This window comes from Schistocerca cancellata, chromosome 9 (assembly GCF_023864275.1).
Source record: "Schistocerca cancellata isolate TAMUIC-IGC-003103 chromosome 9, iqSchCanc2.1, whole genome shotgun sequence".
Taxonomy (NCBI): domain Eukaryota; kingdom Metazoa; phylum Arthropoda; class Insecta; order Orthoptera; family Acrididae; genus Schistocerca; species Schistocerca cancellata.
This window is the reverse complement of record NC_064634.1, coordinates 43,721,389-43,744,024: the sequence shown is the minus strand read 5'-3', so window position 1 is coordinate 43,744,024 and position 22,636 is coordinate 43,721,389. Positions and strand designations below refer to the sequence as shown.

Here is a 22,636-nt window from a genome sequence, read left to right as displayed (position 1 = left end):
CTAAAAATGAAAACGTTTCTGGACAGTTAAAGATTCAGTTTGACAGAGGAGATACAGTGGGGTGACAGAGAAAATAAAAACAGTGTTGGTAGAAGACTTCCTTGGGCTGATGAAGTGAGAAATGTATCAAATGTTGACTAACTAAACAGTTTAAACTCTTAAGTATTTGACTGTAAATTTGTTTATTGCTTTTGTCCTGTGACTTTTGTAGTACATTGTGCATGTATCCAAACTTTGGAATCATTGTGTGTTATGTCCATAAATATAATGATTTTCTCTCTTGATGTGCAATGTGAACTTTGATTTGTGAATGTTTCTTTTCCTATGTAACTGCATTTTTATCTGCAACTGTGCTCGCTTGACTTCTTAATATTTTTAACGGCACATTCTTATGATTTATGAATTATTCTTTTACTCACTGTAATGGAACACAGTGTCCCATTAAACATGCTCCTGTTCCACAGCAGGGTAGCCTCATTCCCCAGTAACTGCAACGTCTTCCGGTTGTCACACATTCAGTTGCGATCTGTGGCTCTTCTATGTCAGCCTAACAACAGATAAAAACTGCCATGATTCAGGTATATTAAATTATACAGGTTAAAGCCTCAAAAATAATTAAATGTGGGTACAATAGTAATAATAATAATAATAATAATAATAATAATAATAATCAGTATTAGTAGCCAAAACAATGTGTGAGAATTTAGGGCAGCAATGTTTATTAACATCTACATCTACATTTATACTGCGCAAGCCACCCAACGGTGTGTGGCGCAGAGCACTTTAGGTGCCACTGTCATTACCTCCCTTTCTTGTTCCAGACGCTTGTGGTTCGCGGGAAGAACGACTGCCGGAAAGCCACCGTGCACTCTTGAATCTCTCTCTAATTTTACATTCATGATCTCCTCAGGAGGTATAAGCAGGGGGAAGCAATATATTTGATGTCTCATCCAGAAACGCACCCTCTCGAAACCTGGACAGCAAGCTACACCGCTATGTAGAGTGCCTCTCTTGCAGAGTCTGCCACTCGAGTTTGCTAAACATCTTCGTAATGCTATCACGCTTACCAAATACCCCTGCGACGAAACGTGCTGCTCTTCTTTGGATCTTCTCTGTCTCCTCTGTCAACCCAACCTGGTACGGATCCCACACTGATGAGTAATACTCAAGTATAGGTTGAACAAGTGTTTTGTAAGCCACCTCCTTTGTTGACGGACTACATTTTCTAAGGACTCCCCCAATGAATCTCAACCTGGCACCCGCCTTACCAACAATTAATTTTAAATGATCACTCCAAATCATTCCGTACGCATACTCTCAGATATTTTACAGAAGTAACTGCTACTAGTGTTTGTTCCGCTATCATATAATCATACAATAAAGGATCCTTCTTTCTATGTATTGGCAATACATTACATTTGTCTATGTTAAGGGTCAGTTACCACTCCCTGCACCAAGTGCCTATCCGCTGCAGATCTTCCTGCATTTCGCTGCAATTTTCTAATGCTGCAACTTCTCTGTATACTACAGCATCATCCACGAAAAGCCGCATGGAACTTCCGACACTATCTGCTAGGTCATTTATATATATATTGTGAAAAGCAATGGTCCCATAACACTCCCCTGTGGCATGCCAGAGGTTACTTTAACATCTGTAGACGTCTCTCCATTGAGAACAACATGCTGTGTTCTGTTTGCTAAAAACTCTTCAATCCAGCCACACAGCTGTCTGATATTCCTTAGGCTCTTTCTTTGTTTATCAGGCGACAGTGCGGAACTGTGTTGAACGCCTTCTGGAAGTTAAGGAAAATGGTATCTACCTGGGAGCCTGTATCTAATATTTTCTGGGTCTCATAACAAATAAAGCAAGTTGGGTCTCACACGATCACTGTTTCTGGAATCTATGTTGTTTCCTACAGAGTAGATTCTGGGTTTCCAGAAATGAAATGATACGTGAGCAAAAAACATGTTCTAAAATTCTACAATAGATTAATGCCAGGGATATAGGCCTTTAGTTTTGCGTGTCTGCTCGATGACCCTTCTTGAAAACTGGAACTACCTGTGCTCTTTACCAATCATTTGGAACCTTCCGTTCCTCTAGAGACTTGCGGTACATGGCTGTTAGAAGGGGGGCATATTCTTTCGCATACTCTGTGTAGAATTGAATTGGTATTCCGTCAGGTCCAGTGGACTTTCCTCTCTTGAGTGATTTCAGTTGCTTTTCTGTTCCTTGGACACTTATTTTGATGTCAGCCATTTTTTCGTTTGTGCGAGGATTTAGAGAATGAACTGCAGTGCAGTCTTCCTCTGTGAAACAGCTTTGGAAAAAGGTGTTTAGTATTTCAGCTTTACACGTGTCATCTTCTGTTTCAATGCCATTATCATCCCAGAGTGTCTGGATATGCTGTTTTGATCCACTTAATGATTTAATGTAAGACCAGAACTTCCTAGGATTTTCTGTCAAGTTGGTACATAGAATTTTACTTTTGAATTCACTGAACACTTCACGCATAGCCCTCCTTACGCTAACTTTGACATCGTTTAGCTTCTGTTTATCTCAGAGGTTTTGGCTGTGTTTAAATTTGCAGTGAAACTCTCTTTGCTTTTGCGGTAGTTTCCTAACTTTGTTGTTGAACCATGGTGGGTTTTTCCCATCCTTCACAGTTTTACTCAGCACGTATCTGTCTAAAACACGTTTTAAGATTGCCTTGAACTTTTTCCATAAACACTCAACATTGTCAGTGTCGGAACAGAAATTTTCGTTTTGATGTGTTAGGTAGTCTGAAATCTGCCTCCTATTACTCTTGCTAACAGATAAACCTTCCTCCCTTTTTTTATATTCCTATTAACTTCCATTATCAGGGATGCTGCAATGGCCTTATGATCACTGATTCCCTGTTCTGCACTTACAGAGACGAAAAGTTCGGGTCTGTTTGTTATCAGTAGGTCCAAGATGCTGTCTCCACAAGTTGGATCTCTGTTTAATTGCTCAAGGTAATTTTCGGATAGTGCACTCACTATAATGTCACTCGATGCTCTGTCACTACCACTCGTCCTAAACATCTGAGTGTCCCAGTCTATATCTGGTAAATTGAAATCTCCACATGCTGAGGAAATTTATGTGAAATGTATTCCACATTTTCTCTTAGTTGTTCTGCCACTAATGCTGCTGTGTCGGGAGGTTGGTAAAATGACCCATTTATTAATGTAGCTCGGTTGTTGAGTATAACCTCCACCCATAATAATTCACAGGAACTATCCACTTCTACACTCCTGGAAATTGAAATAAGAACACCGTGAATTCATTGTCCCAGGAAGGGGAAACTTTATTGACACATTCCTGGGGTCAGATACATCACATGATCACACTGACAGAACCACAGGCACATAGACACAGCCAACAGAGCATGCACAATGTCGGCACTAGTACAGTGTATATCCACCTTTCGCAGCAATGCAGGCTGCTATTCTCCCATGGAGACGATCGTAGAGATGCTGGATGTAGTCCTGTGGAACGGCTTGCCATGCCATTTCCACCTGGCGCCTCAGTTGGACCAGAGTTCGTGCTGGACGTGCAGACCGCGTGAGACGACGCTTCATCCAGTCCCAAACATGCTCAATGGGGGACAGATCCGGAGATCTTGCTGGCCAGTGTAGTTGACTTACACCTTCTAGAGCACGTTGGGTGGCACGGGATACATGCGGACGTGCATTGTCCTGTTGGAACAGCAAGTTCCCTTGCCGATCTAGGAATGGTAGAACGATGGGTTCGATGACGGTTTGGATGTACCGTGCACTATTCAGTGTCCCCTCGACGATCACCAGTGGTGTACGGCCAGTGTAGGAGATCGCTCCCCACACCATGATGCCGGGTGTTGGCCCTGTGTGCCTCGGTCGTATGCAGTCCTGATTGTGGCGCTCACCTGCACGGCGCCAAACACGCATACGACCATCATTGGCACCAAGGCAGAAGCGACTCTCATCGCTGAAGACGACACGTCTCCATTCGTCCCTCCATTCACGCCTGTCGCGACACCACTGGAGGCGGGCTGCACGATGTTGGGGCGTGAGCGGAAGACGGCCTAACGGTGTGCGGGACCGTAGCCCAGCTTCATGGAGACGGTTGCGAATGGTCCTCGCCGATACCCCAGGACCAACAGTGTCCCTAATTTGCTGGGAAGTGGCGGTGCGGTCCCCTACGGCACTGCGTAGGATCCTACGGTCTTGGCGTGCATCCGTGCGTCGCTGCGGTCCGGTCCCAGGTCGACGGGCACGTGCACCTTCCGCCGACCACTGGCGACAACATCGATGTACTGTTGAGACCTCACGCCCCACGTGTTGAGCAATTCGGCGGTACGTCCACCCGGCCTCCCGCATGCCCACTATACGCCCTCGCTCAAAGTCCGTCAACTGCACATACGGTTCATGTCCACGCTGTCGCGGCATGCTACGAGTGTTAAAGACTGCGATGGAGCTCCGTATGCCACGGCAAACTGGCTGACACTGACGGCGGCGGTGCACAAATGCTGCGCAGCTAGCGCCATTCGACGGCCAACACCGCGGTTCCTGGTGTGTCCGCTGTGCCGTGCGTGTGATCATTGCTTGTACAGCCCTCTCGCAGTGTCCGGAGCAAGTATGGTGGGTCTGACACACCGGTGTCAATGTGTTCTTTTTTCCATTTCCAGGAGTGTATTTCACTACAGGATAAACTACTACCAACAGCGACAAACACGCCACCACTGGTTGCATGCAACCTGTCCTTTCTGAACACCGTCTGTGCCTTTGTAAAAATTTCGGCATATCTCTGGCTTCAGCCAGCTTTCCATACCTATAAAGATTTCAGCTTCGGTGCTTTCTATCAGCGCTTGAAATTCCGGTACTTTACCAACACAGCTTCGACAGTTTACAATTACAATACCGATTGCTGCTTGGTCCCCACACGTCCTGACCCCGCACCCTTTGATGCTGTTGCCCTTTCTGTACTTGCCCGAGGCCATCTAACCTAAAAAACCGCCCAGTCCACGCCACACAACCCCTGCTACCCATATAGCTGCCTGCTGTGTGTAGTCGACTCCTGACCTATCCAGTGGAACCAGAAACACCACCACCCTATGGCGCAAGTTGAGGAATCTGTCTCACTATCATAGAAAATAAGTTTCTGAATAAACTGGAACAACACCAAAGCAGCTGATGAAACAGTTCACTTCACCTGACCTGATAAAGCAGTTATCACCTAAGCTCAACATACTACCTTCTCCAAACCACCTGTAATGAGAAGATGGCAGGAGTTAACTTTCAAATGTAGGCTAAAAGTTTCAGCAGGCTCCTTATGGCCATGACACTCACTTGCAGAAATAACTGAAAATATAGCTAGACTGAATGTATCTCAATCATGCCATAATAGTTGCAGGAGATTTTAACTACCCCCCCCCCCCCCCCTCCTCAACAGCTAACAGGTCTCCTTCTCCTGTCTCTGTTGTTTTAGTAATCACTACTCAGGACATAATTAAGTTACAATCCAGAATATTACTGATTCGTTACGCTGTATCAAAAAATTTTAGCTTGAATATGGCCACACATATGCAAGTTCTCCTCATTTGTTGTTATGTTACAGGTCTAGTTTTATTATTGTTTGGAAAAACAGTTCTGTAATATAAGTGATCAACTCTACAGGTAAACTTGCATCCTTCTACAGTACTCACCCTTTTAATCATGCTGGCTGTTCGGAAGTACCTGTTGAACCACAGTGGACTCCACTTGTAGATTGGCCTGTCATCGTTGTAAGATGAGACAGTGCCTGACAGCACAAGCAGCAGCACGGTGGAGATGAGAATGCTAAGAGATGGCTTCATCTGAGAACAAAATGTGAAGTTAATCATTATTAATATTAACAATAAGAAAATGATTTAAATTAATGATTTTTACAAGTCATAGCTGGAAAATTCAGAATTTTAAAAACAAGTTTGCAAGCCATTGTGAGAGAAGTGTTTACAACTTGGTGCCCATTGTCGCAAAAAAATGTGCACTTTCAAAAGAAATATATTTGTAAAATATTAAATCTTTAATCATATGTCCATTGGAAGAAAGTTTTTATTCAGTAGCAGACAGAAACATGGTGTAAAGGAAGCAACAGCCTTTCACCATTTGCATTGCAAATAATTGCCAATTATGGGCATAGCATTTTATTTCCTAATATAATTTAGTGTCCTTTTTGTGAACATCATTTTCAGGCAACAGAAGCTGGAATGGTGGTTAACATGTTATTCACTCAATAGCTCACTGATTCAATTCATTCCTAGCTCCCTTTACTGGGGAGAATTTCCAGTAATGTGCAGTGAGCAACAGTATCTTTTAACAAGGAGCAATAGCTGTTATAAATCGCTTCCTGAGTGGCATTAAAAATTAACTATTGTTTTAAGGAACCAAGGATGTTAATGTTTATTGGAACAAAATGCAACATTTAACATTCAATCTGCACACCAGCTGTATTTTGATTACTCAGATATCTGGGGCCCAGTCTTACAAGGAAATTAAAAGAACACATCTAAGCCAGAATACATTCATTACTGGCTAAAGTATGGTATAATTGTCTGGGGGAAATGTACACTGGGCCAGAACAGTTTTCGGGAAACAAAAGGCAAGGCTGTTATAAGAATCAAGCAAGCCACAGGAAACTATGTAAACATTTTTTCAGAGATCTAAAAATCATACCCCTCCTCTACATTTATATAACAGAGGAATTTATGGATGTTAAAAAAAAACATATTGAGGAAAATTTTTTGCTCAAAATTGTCCATGTTTACAATAACAGGTCAAACAATGACATACATATTAATCATTGGACAACGATATTGCCCCAAAGATGTGTAAATCATGCAGGAGCAGCACTATTTGACAGATTACCCAGACATAAAATCTCTCTCTGAACCACATATCTTTTAAAAAATCTGTGACTTCCTACATACTGCAAAAACTGCTTGTATTCATTGCTGCGTATGAAAAAATGTAATTCGTCCTTTCAGTTGTAGAAATAAGCTGTAAATGTGCAGTGTGCACTCACACCTGTAAATATTTATGGTATTGATCCAGTCTGTTGTAAAACCAACAGGTAAACAGATTTTTTGTCCAGTGTCTTGCCTTCAGTATATGTAATGAAAAAGAGAGTTATATGAACAAATAAATAAATAAATAAATAAATAAAAGAAGCCATTCTTATTATTGGTTGTTAAAGATTGAGACTGGAATGTTCAACAAGGTGTAAATTTCTTCTTACAAAAATCTTCAACAATAAGCTGACAATTTGAAAGTGGGGAGAACTGTATTGTCATTATGGGGTACATGTGATATTGTCTTACATTTCTGTCATGTATGTTTTAATAAGTAACTCTCTCAGTTATACCAGTGCTCTAATTCTCTCCTGCCAACTGTTGCAATGTTAGGTTTCCAGCTTCCACACACTAAGAACTATGTAGATAAGGCTTTCACTATTGGTGTCTATTGAAGTTTTACTGTGTAGCACAGAACTGTGGAATGTACCATGGAATTGTGCTCTGAGATATCTATACTTTATGACACAATGCATTTCACTATTTAAAGTGGGTGGTAATAATTTATAACCAATATCATGACAATTTGCACATGCCAGTGCCTGGTAAAGGGGGCAATTGCTAGTTCTGTTCACCTGTACTTCTTGTGATGGTAGAACTCTGGAACAGTTGCTACCTTATTCCTCCCATTTAGTGAAAGTAAGAATAGTGGCACCCTGTTCACTTGATCAGTTTCTCTATGTATATATGTAGCGTAACAGTCCAAAAATTGTATTGCAGTTTTTTTAAATTCATAGACTTATTATTCATAAACAGTGGTTTCCCCTGCTATGTCAGTGGAGCTGATAAGAATCAGCTTAAACAGGTAATTTTGGTTTCTTGTAACATGTAGATTATTTTCTCAGATGATGACTACAAAATCAAAATATGTAGCATTTTCTGATGTCTAAATTAGTGAAATAAAATTCTGTTAGATGTTGCCTTCAGGTGTGAAATGGAATTAGAATAATAAGTTTACATTTTTTTCAGTATGTTGCTGGTTAGGGACTCCATAGTTCATCAGTGCTGTGGACCCTGTGTGGTGATAACCTGCATTGAGGAGATAGCGGCAGGTTGCCCTTAGTCCTTGCAATAGACAGTGATAACGCACCAACTGTCAGGAATATACTGCTGATTGAGGGGTTGCCTTAGAGAATAGAGAGAGTCTAAATGATTAATGGAAAATCTCTTATAAAGATGTGAAACAAATACTAACAAAGAGATAGAGGGGCTGGCCAGTACTTACCTCAGCTCAGCCTCGGCTGTACTGAGCTAAGTACTGGCCAGCCCCTCTATCTCTTTGTTAGTATTTGTTTCACATCTTTAGAATAGAGAGAGTCAAATATTTTGACAAATTGAGCATATTTTTACCAGATTTTTATGCATGATAATCATTCTTGTTTTCTACTTAATGTCAATTGTCATAAAAATGACGTGGTGCTTTGTTCAACAATAACTTTACACAGTGACCACATATACCACAGGATATACCTGCAAAATTATATTATTGTACTACTCATAGTTGAGGAGATGTGACATCATAAACATTAAGCTGCATGAAAACAAAACTGCAGGGCGAAATTTTCTAGAGATGTGCATTGCATATGTGAAATTATGTGACGTGCATATGCAGACAAAGTTGTGGGTAAAGAGCTCCTTCAAGATCATTGGGGTGTTTTCAGCCAAACTTGGTAGACATACACTCCTGGAATATGAAAAAAGAACACCATAAATTCGTCAACCCAGCAGAGGGAAATTTTATTGACACACTCTAGGGGATGTATATAACACACGTTCACAAAGACAGAGCCATACCCACATGAGTGAAAGTCAACAGAGCGTGTGCAATGTCAGCGCTAGTACTGTGTATACCCTCCTTTTGCATCAATGCTGGCTGCAATTCTCCCATGAAGACGATTGTAGAGGTGCCAAATGTAGTCTTGAGGAATGGCCTGCCATGCAATGTCCACCTAGTGCCTCAGCTGGGCCAGATTCTGTGGCCGGTGAAGAGCACACTGGATGGCACGTGAGACATGTGGACATGCATTGTCCTGTTGGAAAAGCATATCACCCTGTTGGTGCATGAATGGTAGCAAGACCGGTTGAATAATGGTTTCAATGTGCCATTCACTGTTCAATGTTCCATCTATAATCACCAGTGGAGAATGGCCAGTGTAGGATATGGCACCCCACACCATGATTCTGGGTGTTGGTCCTGTGTGCCTGTGTCATACACACTCCAGATTTTGGCGCTGCCATGCACGACGTCACACACGTGTTCGACCATCATTGGCACTGAGGCAGAAGTGACTCTCATCACTGAAGACGACACGTCTCCATTCGCCCTTCCATAAACGCCTGTTGTGACACCACTGTAGGCGGGCTGAGCGATGTTGGGGCACAAACAGAAGATGCCCTAACGACACATGGGATCGTAGCCCTGCTTCACGGAGATGGTTGCGAATGGTTCTCGATTATGCCCCCGGAGCAACAGTGTCCCTAATTTGTTGTGAAATGATGGTGCGATCCTTAGGGCACTTCATAAGATGCGATGGTCTTGGTGTGCATCTGTGCATTGCTGTTGTCTGGACCCAGGTTGACAGGCACGTGCACCTCCTGCTGACTACTTGACTGGCGACAACATCGATGCACTGTGGAGACCTCTCACCTGACATGTTGCTCAGTTTTGCAGTATGTCCATCCAGCTTCCCGCAGGCCCACTATACACCCTTGCTCAAACTCCATCAGTTGCACAAACGGTTCACATGCACACTGCTATGGAATTCTGACAATGTTGAAGACACACAAGGAGCTCCGTATACCGTGGCAACCTGGCTGCCGCCGGCTCTGGTGGTGAACAACAGCTGAGCAGGTTGCAACATTCCACAGCTGATAACGCAGTTCCTGGTACGTCCGCAGTGTGGCACATTTTATCGTTGCATGCACTGCCCTCTCATAGTGTCCCGTGCAATTATAACAGATCTTATTCACTTGTGCCAGTGTGTTCTTTTTCATTTTCCTGGAGTCTATTACAGGAAAGAAATAGTCTGGGGGTAAGAAACAGCAACCTTCTATTGGGGTGGGGTTGATAACGTCGAGAGAGCAGGGTGGAGGAGAGATGGACAGGCAGGGAGGGCTAGGGGGAATAGATAGAGAAAGGTGATATGAGGAGGTCGACAGAGAAAGGGAAGAGGAGATGGTCAAAGAAAGTGAAGAAGAGCAGATGAACAGTGACATGGGGTAAGAAGGAGATAGATGGGGCAGGAGCAGATGGACAGAGGGCGGAGGAGCCATAGATGGACAGAGGGAGGTGCAGCAAGGAATGGGATGAACAGTAGAGGTGGTGGGGGAAGAGAGACAGATATAACAGGAACAAATACTTATCTGAACAACGCCGGTACTCAGCTAATACAGTTAATAATAATCAAATGTGGTAGCTAATTTTAATGTTGACTGATGATTTCAGGATTAGTCGATAATGGTTAACCCTTTCATGGATAAAATTCATTTTTTACAGATTTTTAAAATATGAAGGTGATAACGTTTTCTTTTCAGTCCCAGTATTATATTTTCACGACCAAAATATTTTTTAAGTTCTCCATTTTTTCACAACAGGAAGTGGGACCTATATGTCCCACGAACCAATACGCGATACCTTTTCTGCTGAATGAGTGATTTTGTAATTTTATTTTTTTTAGCCATAAACTGGATTTTGTGGAGAATAAAATAACTAGAAATTATACATGCATATAATCTTTTTATTTGTGTAGAGCCAGTGTAAAAAATATTCATTACATTTCAGTTTTCATGATACATGACCAATACTTGCAAAACTTTACATTCCATGAAACTTGGAAAAACATGGTGTGGCACAAAGTGGTACACCTCAAGCAGTGCAAACAACTTTTGTTCTCAGAATGAGATTTTTCACTCTGCAGTGGAGTGTGCGCTGATATGAAACTTCCTGGCAGATTAAAACTGTGTGCCGGACCGAGACTCGAACTCGGGACCTTTGCCTTTTGCGGGCAAGTGCCCTACCAACTGAGCTACCCGAGCACGACTCACGCCCCGTCTCCACAGCGTTACTTCTGCCAGTATCTCGTCTCCTACCTTCCAAACTTTACAGCGAACCTTGCAGAACTAGCACTCCTTCCTTTGCAGTGCAGTCCCAATTTTTTCTCAGGTTCAGTACAGTCGTCCCTAGATGGCAGCACCGTGCAGAGCTGGGTAACATATATCTCGACAATCGAACTGGCGCTCAAAGTTAGTGGGACATATATGTGACCTATCAACCACGAAAGGGTTAACACATTGTAGTATATAGCATCTGTTAGTGCTACAAATTGCGAAACTAGCGTTTTTTATGATTCCTTCACATATTACATGAAACTGAAACAATATGTTCAAAAAGAAAGCACACTGAGTAGAAAACTAGTCACCCTCAAGAGACACCACGCTAGTACCATGTAACACAACCCCTGTCCTTGCACATATTATATGGAAATAAAAAAAATATGTTTAAAAAGAAAGTAAACCGGATAAAGAACTGGTCACCCACAGGAGACATCACACTAATACCATGTAACGCTACCTACGTCCTTGATAATGGCGTCAATCGACGAGAAAAAGATTCCTCCAAGTTTCTTCAGGCGCGCCACATCCATCTGAAACCACTCATTGACGATTAGATCATCCAGATATTTTTGCCTCCGACTGGCTTGAGGCGGCCTTGTGTACGACTTCTTGCGAAAACAGATACAGTATCGTCTTTGGACAATTTAAACATGTGTCGAGTCTGTACACACACAGGTTTATCAACAAAAAATGTGCCACAAGTCTCCGTGTGCATTGCAGCTCCAACGTGAGGTACCATAAATGTCCTACATGCGATTACATCTCGAGGAGGAAAATTCTCCAACTCCTAGCTAACGAACGTAGAGCAGAATCACCATGGAGAGATGGAGTCGTGCTTGACCAGGTACAATTTGAACACCAGTCAAATTGACCACCACGAAATGCACTTTGCCCAAGCAGAACATAGTAATTTTCTACTATCATCCTTCACATTAAAACAGTCTTATAAATTGTAGGATGTCATCTGTGTATACGATCTTTACAACGTGGAAACATGGTGACGAATACATACACTGCACAACAGAATTTTCGAAACTCCGTAATTCCCACCTGCTGCGACGCTAAATTTTGAAATGTGCCTGAAAGGTGCGTACGTCCTTCCTCTGTAATGGTGCAAAAGCGTGACACCCTGCGACGTTACCCTCGTGCTCGACGTCGCTCCATACAGGAACGTGTCGATACACGAGAAATGGAGGCCATAACTCTGCAGTTCATGTGGCGTGTAACAGAGGTTGGCACACTGGTACCAAATTTCACCACAATTTTGCCCATTGCCACCGTGAACTTGTCATCCAATCTGGAGGTGTCACACCCCCCTTTCATCCATATTTCTCCCTTCCTTTTGAGGCCTCTGCGATGGAGGTCAGAGCCACGGCGTCAGCGTTGAAATCACGGGGTTTCCTTACAGGTGGCCGAGGAAAACATTCCAGACACACCGCAGATCAGAATCAGCACGAAAAGGCCGCAAGGGGTGGCCTAAAGGGCGACAATGAAACTACCCTATTCCCCGGGGTGTTGATTCCCACACACATTTAGCGGTCGAAAACGACAGATCGCAGTGCGATAAGCAACAAAAAGACGTTCTTCACGACCTTTGACACTGGTGACCCCCTGATGCACTTCAACCCTTTCTTAAGGTCATAGTGGGACTGTATCCCCATTGAACGTGATAGCACCTGCAGCGAGACTGCAATTTTGGACTACTAGAGACCGTTCAAAACTATACGACCAAATCTGAATGTGATCTGAAGCAGCTAAGGATGCGTATGCTTTTTCAGCACTCCTATTTTGTGTCCTCATGTGGCATGTTCATGGGGGGGGGGGGGGGGGGGAGGGGGGGATGCAACACTGACACACGCAAAACCTGCCCAGGTTTACTAGAATTTTAAAAATGCATCTGTATGGAAGAACCTCTGATGATGTCCTAGGCGCTTGCAGATTGGAAACCCTAATGACCGTCTACGATCCAGGGTGACCTACTATCAGGCACAAGAGCAGCATTGTAGTGGCGAAAGAGCAGCAGTATAGCATATGGGATTGGTTCCCAAGTATGTGAGTGGCTCGAAGACTTCTTAAGTAATAGAACCCAGTACGTTGTCCTCGATGGTGAGTGTTCATCGGAGGCGAGGGTATCATCTGGAGTGCCCCAGGGAAGTGTGGTAGGTCCGCTGTTGTTTTCTATCTACATAAATGATCTTTTGGATAGGGTGGACAGTAATGTGCGGCTGTTTGCTGATGATGCTGTGGTGTACGGGAAGGTGTCGTCGTTGAGTGACTGTAGGAGGATACAAGATGACTTGGACAGGATTTGTGATTGGTGTAAAGAATGGCAGCTAACTCTAAATATAGATAAATGTAAATTAATGCAGATGAATAGGAAAAAGAATCCCGTAATGTTTGAATACTCCATTAGTAGTGTAGCGCTTGACACAGTCACGTCGATTAAATATTTGGGCGTAACATTGCAGAGCGATATGAAGTGGGACAAGGATGTAATGGCAGTTGTGGGGAAGGCGGATAGTCGTCTTCGGTTCATTGGTAGAATTTTGGGAAGATGTGGTTCATCTGTAAAGAATACCGCTTATAAAACACTAATACGACCTATTCTTGAGTAGTGCTCGAGCGTTTGGGATCCCTATCAGGTCGGATTGAGGGAGGACATAGAAGCAATTCAGAGGCGGGCTGCTAGATTTGTTACTGGTAGGTTTGATCATCACGCGAGTGTTACGGAAATACTTCAGGAACTCGGGTGGGAGTCTCTAGAGTCTAGAGGAAAGGAGGCGTTCTTTTCGTGAATCGCTACTGAGGAAATTTAGAGAACCAGCATTTGAGGCTGATTGCAGTACAATTTTACTGCCGCCAACTTATATTTCGCGGAAAGACCACAAAGATAAGATAAGAGAGATTAGAGCTCGTACAGAGCCATATAGGCAGTCATTTTCCCTCGTTCTGTTTGGGAGTGGAACACGGAGAGAAGATGCTAGTTGTGGTACGAGGTACCCTCCGCCACGCACCGTATGGTGGATTGCGGAGTATGTATGTAGATGTAGATACCTGTCAGAAACTTCAGCCTCGTGGCTACTCTAGCGCCTTAGAATTGGGCACCCGTTTCGATAAACCGTGAATGATTTTTCCCGCCCTCAGGCGCTAGAACAGCAGCAAGACAAAATGTGTGCCCAAGTTTGTGACAGGTACATACGCAACGTGATCAACTAAGGTGCGTGGATGGTACCGAAAGCGCTGCTGAACTGGAGGGTCTAATGGAGATCCTTTGCTGTCTTACTCGCGTCTTAATGTTACAAACCCCTGAGATCAAGCCATAGGAAGACGCGAAAACGGAGCGATGAAAAAGTGTACGAATCCTTTACTGTTTCGGATCACGATCAGATTCCGTCGAATGGTTTGTAACAGTCCCTAGTGATTCCAAGCTGTACTGCAGAGCAAAAATTGCGCTCGCGTCACACTCCAAAGGGATCAGATCATGATCAGTGGGGTTACAGCCCCACGATGTCCTTAGAGGAGACTTGAAACGCCCAGAAGCTGGCAGCAATGTCGAACGTTGTGAAGACGGTCGACCTGTTGCTCATTGCACTGCGAACCGTTGTTTTCGACCGCGAAATGTGTGGGAATCTACGCCCCAAGGAAAGGGGTGGTTTCATTCACACCCCCTAACGCGTTTCCGTGTCGATTCTGTGCGGTTGAGTGCCTAAAATGTTTACCTCAGTCACCCATAAAAAACCGTGATTTCGACGCTGGTTGTCACGGCTCGCAATTTCTCCGCTGAGGCGTCAAAAGAGGGGGTGTAATGTGCGTACGATGGGTTGTGACGACATTCCTATCGCGTGACACGTGCATGGTGGCGTTGGGCAGAATGTGGCACACAATTTTACTCTCCGGCAAAGGGTCTCTATAACACCCTCCCCCCCCTCCCCCAGCTCGGCAACCCCCTGGGTACCACCCACACACCTTAAATAAACACGTTACAAACGTACCTACATCATCTACATAAATGATCTTTTGGATAGGGTGGATAGCAATGTGCAGCTGTTTGCTGATGATGCTGTGGTGTACGGGAAGGTGTCGTCGTTGAGTGACTGTAGGAGGACACAAGATGACTTGGACAGGATTTGTGATTGGTGTAAAGAATGGCAGCTAACTCTAAATATAGATAAATGTAAATTAATGCAGATGAATAGGAAAAAGAATCCCGTAATGTTTGAATACTCCATTAGTAGTGTAGCGCTTGACACAGTCACGTCGATTAAATATTTGGGCGTAACATTGCAGAGCGATATGAAGTGGGACAAGCATGTAATGGCAGTTGTGGGGAAGGCGGATAGTCGTCTTCGGTACGTTGGTAGAATTTTGGGAAGATGTGATTCATCTGTAAAGGATACCGCTTATAAAACACTAATACGACCTATTCTTGAGTACTGCTCGAGCGTTTGGGATTCCTATCAGGTCGGATTGAGGGGGGACATAGAAGCAATTCAGAGGCGGGCTGCTAGATATGTTACTGATAGGTCTGATCATCACGCGAGTGTTACGGAAATGCTTCAGGAACTCGGGTGGGAGTCTCTGGAGGAAAGGAGGCGTTCTTTTCGTGAATCGCTACTGAGGAAATTTAGAGAACCAGCATTTGAGGCTGATTGCAGTACAACTTTACGGCCGCAAACTTACATTTCGCGGAAAGACCACAGAGATAAGATAAGAGAGATTAGGGCTCGTACAGAGACATATAGGCAGTCATTTTTCCCTCGTTCTGTTTGGGAGTGGAACAGGGAGAGAAGATGCTAGTTGTGGTACGAGGTACCCTCCGCCACGCACCTTATGGTAGATTGCAGAGTATGTATGTAGATGTAGATGTAGATGCCTGCAGGCGCCTGGTACTCCCGTCATGGGTTCTGTCCGGACAAGGACATTTTAAAAATTGTCAATAAATGTTGGCAGGTGGCACCAAGGGTTTTCCCAAACTGGGGAGTCCCTGAGCGACCATCTGGCGTTTTATTCACGCATATGTCAATGTCACACCCCTGGTGATAACGCCACAAGAGGACACAAAACAGGAGCACTGAAAAAAGCCCAAGCACCCTTAGCTGCTTTGTGTCACGTTCAAATTTCGTCGAACGGGTTTGGAAGGCGCTAGTGGTTAGAACCTGTACAGGAGAGCAAAAATTGCGGTCGCGCTGTGAGTGTGATCACTGTGAATGGTTGTTTTTGACCGCGAAATGTGTGGGAATCAACGCCCCAGGGAAAGGGGTGGATGGGCTCATTGACGATCTTTATGCCGCCACTGCGACCTTTCCGTGGCGATTCTGAGCCGCAGTGTGTCTAGACTGTTTTCCTCGGCCCATTCATAAGAAAACCCGCATGGTTTCAACGCTCGTGTCTCAGAGGCGTCAAAACAAGGGAGGAAATGTAAGAGGAGGTGTGACGACCTTTTGATCGTGTGACCCGTGCACGGTGGCATTGGACTGTAGAGGACAAGGGATTATTTTTAAGTAATATTTTGCGAAATTGTGATTAGTGTGTTTCAGTGCACGATGCACCAGCCTCATGGAAGACGGCGGACAAAGGCTGGCCAGCGCGTTATGCAGGTGACACAGTTTTGCAATGAGCGTCAGTATGTGTGTACGTGCGTGGCAGCCATCAACAGCCAGAATGCAGCATTAGCAAAATTATGCAGGCGCAGGCCGCGTGTGGTGCTGTTGCGTTAGCCAAGTCATCGAGAACATTCTAATCAACACAGTGCTGCGTAACCGGCGGATTCAGCAGTGGTCTGCACTATTAAGGGCATCAGAGGTGAGTGTCGGCATCGGTTTGGCCAATTGGGCGTTAGGTCGCTGTTACGTTGTCGTCATCAGTGACGCTGTCCCCGAGGACCGGCCAGCGGAGGGTGTTGCCCGCTGCTGCACCGGCGACTCCCGGCGTCGTCACGAGCCGCAGCATCTGCAGGAGGTGAGCTAGGCTGGGCCTCGTGCTGCTAACCTCCTACCGCCTGCGCAGCCTCTGACCAAGCACAGCGTCGCGTTCCCCGGGCTGCGCGCATCAGCACGTCTTCACCATGACACGAGCGGTGGGGCTGAGCTACCAGAAAATGTATTGGAAGAACCAACAATAAAGAGGAAGATTGCTAAAACCAGCCACCTTCTTCAACCCAGCCACACTCTACAACCCCGACCACATCACCCGCTCCGGTCTTCCTATTACAGGGCCTAATTATGGTGAAATTTTGGCGCCAACGTGGTAACTTTAACCTATCTTGTACTTCTGAGCTGCGGCCTTTCTTTCCCACAAGTATCGACTGACAGAGAGTTTGAAGCGTCGTCGAGCTGGAGGGGCGACGTCACAGGGCGCCACACTTCCCTTACAGAGGATGGTTGGAGCACCTTGGAGCCAAATTTCGAACTCAGGCGTTGCAATGGGGCAGGAATTATGGGGTTTCGAAAATGTGGTCCTTTAATTCTGTTACGCAGTGCATATCAAGTTGACCTTCTCTTCCACGGATCAGTGTGGGTATTTTCTTCTTATGAGATGTTGCAAGTTTGTTGTGCCGCCTCCCGTTTGTAATCTTTTGAAGCAATTGTAGCACAGTACTTCATTGCTACCGGACTTTGTGAAATACTTCCAGACTAAGGATGGTGCCACTCTTCAATACAACCGACGCTCAGCGACGACAGCAAGAAATCACCGTACGGAGCATGTGGGAGCAAGTCCCGCGCGCTGCACGTGCATGAGCATCGTCTAATAAGTTATGCCACACGACAACAGACACGTTATTGTCTCAGAAATGCTGTACAGGTTCTTATGTCAAGTGGTTGCTGCCTGATGGTAACTGATAACATTGCTAGTGGAATAACAGTGATTACTTTTCCCATTTTATATAATAACCCAATGTTTCAAAACAACGGAAATTTCGTGAACAGACAGTATACGTTTTTTAAGAAAAGTTTTATTTAAGAAACACATATTTACGCACTACTACTATCGAAAATTTATGTACCGGCTTCTTTGTCCAGTTACTGTATTAGTAAAAAAATTGAATCAACCTGTTATAGCTGAGATCAAACGAATACCGAAAAATACCAGTTACTGAGACTGAAATACACTGAAGAGCCGAAGAAACTGGTACGCCTGCATAATATCGTGTAGGGCCCCCGCGAGCATGCAGAAGTGCTGCAACACGACGTGGCATGGACTCGACTAATGTCTGAAGTAGTGTTGGAGTCAATTGACACCATGAAACCTGCAGGGCTGTCCATAAATCCGTAAGAGTACGAGCGGTTGGAAGTCTCTTCTGAACAGCGCGTTGCGAGGCATCCCAGATATGCTCAATAATGTTCGTGTCTGGGGAGTCTGGTGGCCAGCGAAAGTGTTTAAACTCAGAAAAATGTTCCTGGAGCCACTCTGTAGCAATTCTGGACGTGTGGGGTATCGCATTGTCCTGCTGGAAGTGTCCAAGTCCGTCGGAATATAAATGGACATGAATGGATGCAGGTGATCAGACAAGATGCTTACGTACGTGTCATCTGTCAGGGTTATATCCAGACGTATCAGAGATCCCATATCACTCCAAATGCACACGCCCCACGCCATTACAGAAGCTCCAACAGCTTGAACAGTCCTTTGCTGATATGCATTGTCCATGGATTCATGAGATTGTCTTCATACATGTACACGTCCATCCGCTAGATACAATTTGAAAGGAGACTCGTCTGACCAGGCAACATGTTTCCAGTCATCAACAATCAATGTCAAGTTGATGGGCCCAGGCGAGGCGTAAAGCTTTGTGTCGTACAGTCATCAAGGGTATACGAGTGGGCCTTCGGCTCCGAAAGCCCCTATCGATGAAATTTTGTTGAATTGATCGCACGCTGACACTTCTTGATGGCCCAGCACTGAAATCTGCAGCAGTTTGCGGAAGGGTTGCACTTGTGTCACGTTGAACTACTCTTTTCAGTCGTCGTTGGCCCCGTTCTTGCAGGATCTTTTTCCGCACGCAGCAATGTCGGAGATTTGATGTTTTACCGGATTCCTGACATCCACTGTACACTCGTGAAATGGTCGTACGGGAAAATACCCATTTCATCGCTACCTCAGAGATGCTGTGTCCCATCGCTCGTGCGCCGACTATAACATCACTTTCAAACTCACTTAAATCTTGATAACATGCCATTGTAGCAACAGTAACTGATCTAACAACTGCGCCAAACATTTGTTGTCTTACATAGGCGTTGCCTGTCGCAGCGTCGTATTATTCTGTCTGTTGACATATGTATTTGAATACGCTTCCCTATTCCAGTTTCTTTGGGGCTTAAGTGTATATCGGTTTTAACAGGTCAGTTTTTCCACGCCCCTGCTATTACCTACATTGGTGATCCGGTCAAAGACTTCAAAAACACTGGACTTGTGGATAATATCGGATCATTTTCCCAGATGGTACAGTCAGTCGACGATGTGTTCGTCGATTGCCACTGTGACTTTTGGTGACCCTTAACTTGCACTGGAAACTGTTTGTCGAACAAATTGTGCAGACTACTTTCAGTATATGGTTTCGTCTTTTTTTTAACGCTGGGCATTTCGTCTGCAAAGCACTATTTTTAGGTTGAGGGTCTCGGGAAAACACAAGAAGGGCTTCAGTCACAAAGGGTGCAGGCCGAACACAGGAAGAACGTAGAGACAGGAACCAATGGTATAACAGTTGTAAATTGTCATAGTTGTGTTGGGAAAGCACCAGAACTCCAAGCCCTAATAGAAAGCACTGATGCTCAAATCGTTATAGGCACTGAAAGCTGTCTAAAGCCGAATGTAAGCGCAGCCAAAATTTTTGCGAAGAACCTAACGGTGTTCCGAAAGGATAGGCTAAACACGGTTGGCGATGGCGTGTTTGTTGCTGTTAGAAGTAGTTTATCTTGTCCCAAAATTGAAGTAGATACTTCCTCTGAGTTAGTATGGGCAGAGGTCATTGCTAGCAATCGGAATAAAATAATAATAGGATCCTTTTCCGACCTCCCAATTCTGATGATACAGCTGCTAAAAGGTTCAAAGAAAACTTGAGTTCGATTTCAAACACGTACCCGACTCATACGATAATAGTTGGTGGTGACTTTAATGCACCCCCGATATGTTGACGAAAAAACATGGTTAATTCCGGAGGTAAGCATAAAATATCATCCGAAATTGGTCTAAACGCATTCTCTGAAAATTATTACGAGCAGTTAGTTCATGAGCCCACGCGAATAGTAAACGGTTTCGAAAACACACTTCTTCGCAACAAATAATCCTGAGTTAATAACGAGCATGAAAACCGACGCAGGGGTTAGTGAACACAGGGTTGTCGTAGTGAGATTGAATATTGTAATCCCCAAATCCTCCAAAAATAAGAGAAAAATATACCTATTCAAAAAAGCAGATAAAAATTCACTTGACGCCTTCCTGAGAGACAATCTCCCTTTCGAAACCTGGCAGAAAATCCAAAGAGATTCTGGTCGTATGTGAAGAATGTTAGCGGTATGCCTTCTCTGCGCGATAGCAATGGAGATACTATCGAAGACAGTGCTGCCAAAGCAGAGTTACTAAACACAGCCTTACGAAATGCCTCCAGAAAAGAAGATGAAGTAAATATTCGAGAATTCGAATCGAGAACAGCTGCCAACATGAGTAACGTAGAAGTAAATATCATTGGAGTAGTGAAGCAACTAAAATCACTTAATAAAAGTAAGTCTTCTGGTCCAGACTGTATACCAATTAGGTTCCTTCCGGAGTATGCTGATGCATTAGCTCCATACTTAACAATCATATACAACCGTTCGCTCGACTAAAGATCCGTTCCCACAGACTGGAAAGTTGCACAGGTCACACCAATATTCAAGAAAGGTATTAGTAGGAGTAATCCATTAAATTTCAAGCCCATATTGTTAACGTCGATATGCAGCAGGATTTTGGAACATATATTGTGATCAAACATTATGAATTACCTCTAACAGAACTGTCTATTGACACACAGTCAACATGGGTTTAGAAAACATCGTTCCTGGGAAACACAACTAGCTCTTTATTCTTATGAAGTGTTGAGTGCTATTGACAAGGGATTTCAGATCGATTTCGTATTTCTGGATTTCCGAAAGGTTTTTGACACTGTACCACATAAGCGGCTTTTAGTGAAATTGCGTGCTTATGAAATATAGTCTCAGTTGTGTGACTGTATTTGTGATTTCCTGTCAGAGAGGTGAGAGTTCGTAGTAAATGACGGAAAGTCATCGAGTAAAAGAGAAGTGATTCCTGGCGTTCCCCAAGGTAGTGTTATAGGCCCTTTGCTGTTCCTTATCTATATAAACGATTTGGGAGACAATCTCAGCAGCCGTCTTCGGTTGTTTGCAGATGTCGCTGTCGTTTATCGACTAATAAAGTCGTCAGAAGATCAAAACAAATTGCAAAACGATTTAGAAAAGATATCTGAATGGTGCGAAAATTGGCAGTTGACGCCAAATAACGAAAACTGTGAGATCATCCACATGAGTGCTAAAAGGAATTCGTTAAACTTTGGCTACACGATAAATGTCTAATCTAAAAGCCGTAAATATTTAGGTATTACAATTATGAACAACTTAAATTGGAAGGAACACACAGAAAATGTTGTGGGGAAGGCTAACAAAAGACTACGTTTTATTGGCAGGACACGTAGAAAATGTAACAGATCTACTAAGGAGACTCCCTACACTACGCTTGTCCGTCCTCTTTTAGAATACTGCTGCGCGGTGTGGGATCCTTACCAGATAGGACTGACGGAGTACATCGAAAAAGTTCAAAGAAGGGCGGAACGTTTTTTATTATCGCGAAACATGTGAGAGAGTGTCACAGAAAAGGATTTGGGCTGGACATCATTAAAAGAAAGGCGTTTTTCTTTGTGACGGAATCTTCTCACGAAATTCCAATCACCAACCTTCTCCTTAGAATGCGAAAATATTTTGTTGATACCGACTTACATTGGGAGAAACTATTACCACGATAAAATAAGGGAAATCAGAGCTCGTACGGAAAGATATAGGTGTTCGTTCTTTCCGCCTGCTGTACGAGGTTGGAATAATAGAGAATTGTGAAGGTGGTTCGATGAACCCTCTGCTAGGCGCTTAAATGTGATTTGCAAAGTATCCATGTAGGTGCAGATACGCATTTACGTTTTGGCAATTTGCGTCTGGGAACAAGAATAGACGGTTGTTATTGGGGTTTTAGGGCGCTTAAGAGCGTGATTATTAGCTCGAGTACAATTAATAGGCGTAGGTAAGAGGTGCAAATGAATCCCCGACGAGTTAAATCTTGACGTATAAAAATTATATAAACTTACGTAACAAGGTGTACTCCAGTATCGATATATTGCGTTTGCGTGGAGTCGTATGGTTGGCTTTCCTGCGCAAAAA

At 44.0% G+C, this 22,636-nt stretch overlaps 1 protein-coding gene across 1 annotated transcript in view; it reads right to left on the bottom strand.

Moving 5' to 3' along the window:
• The window catches only part of LOC126100993 (uncharacterized), a 490,542-nt gene that overhangs the window by 30,453 nt on the left and 437,453 nt on the right, over positions 1-22,636 (bottom strand). The window contains exons 2-3 of the mRNA XM_049911660.1: positions 5,703-5,852; positions 420-547 (exon numbers count right to left, since the gene is read on the bottom strand). Of these exons, the coding sequence (XP_049767617.1) occupies positions 420-547; positions 5,703-5,852 (278 nt within the window). The remainder of the gene's footprint in view (positions 1-419; positions 548-5,702; positions 5,853-22,636) is intronic.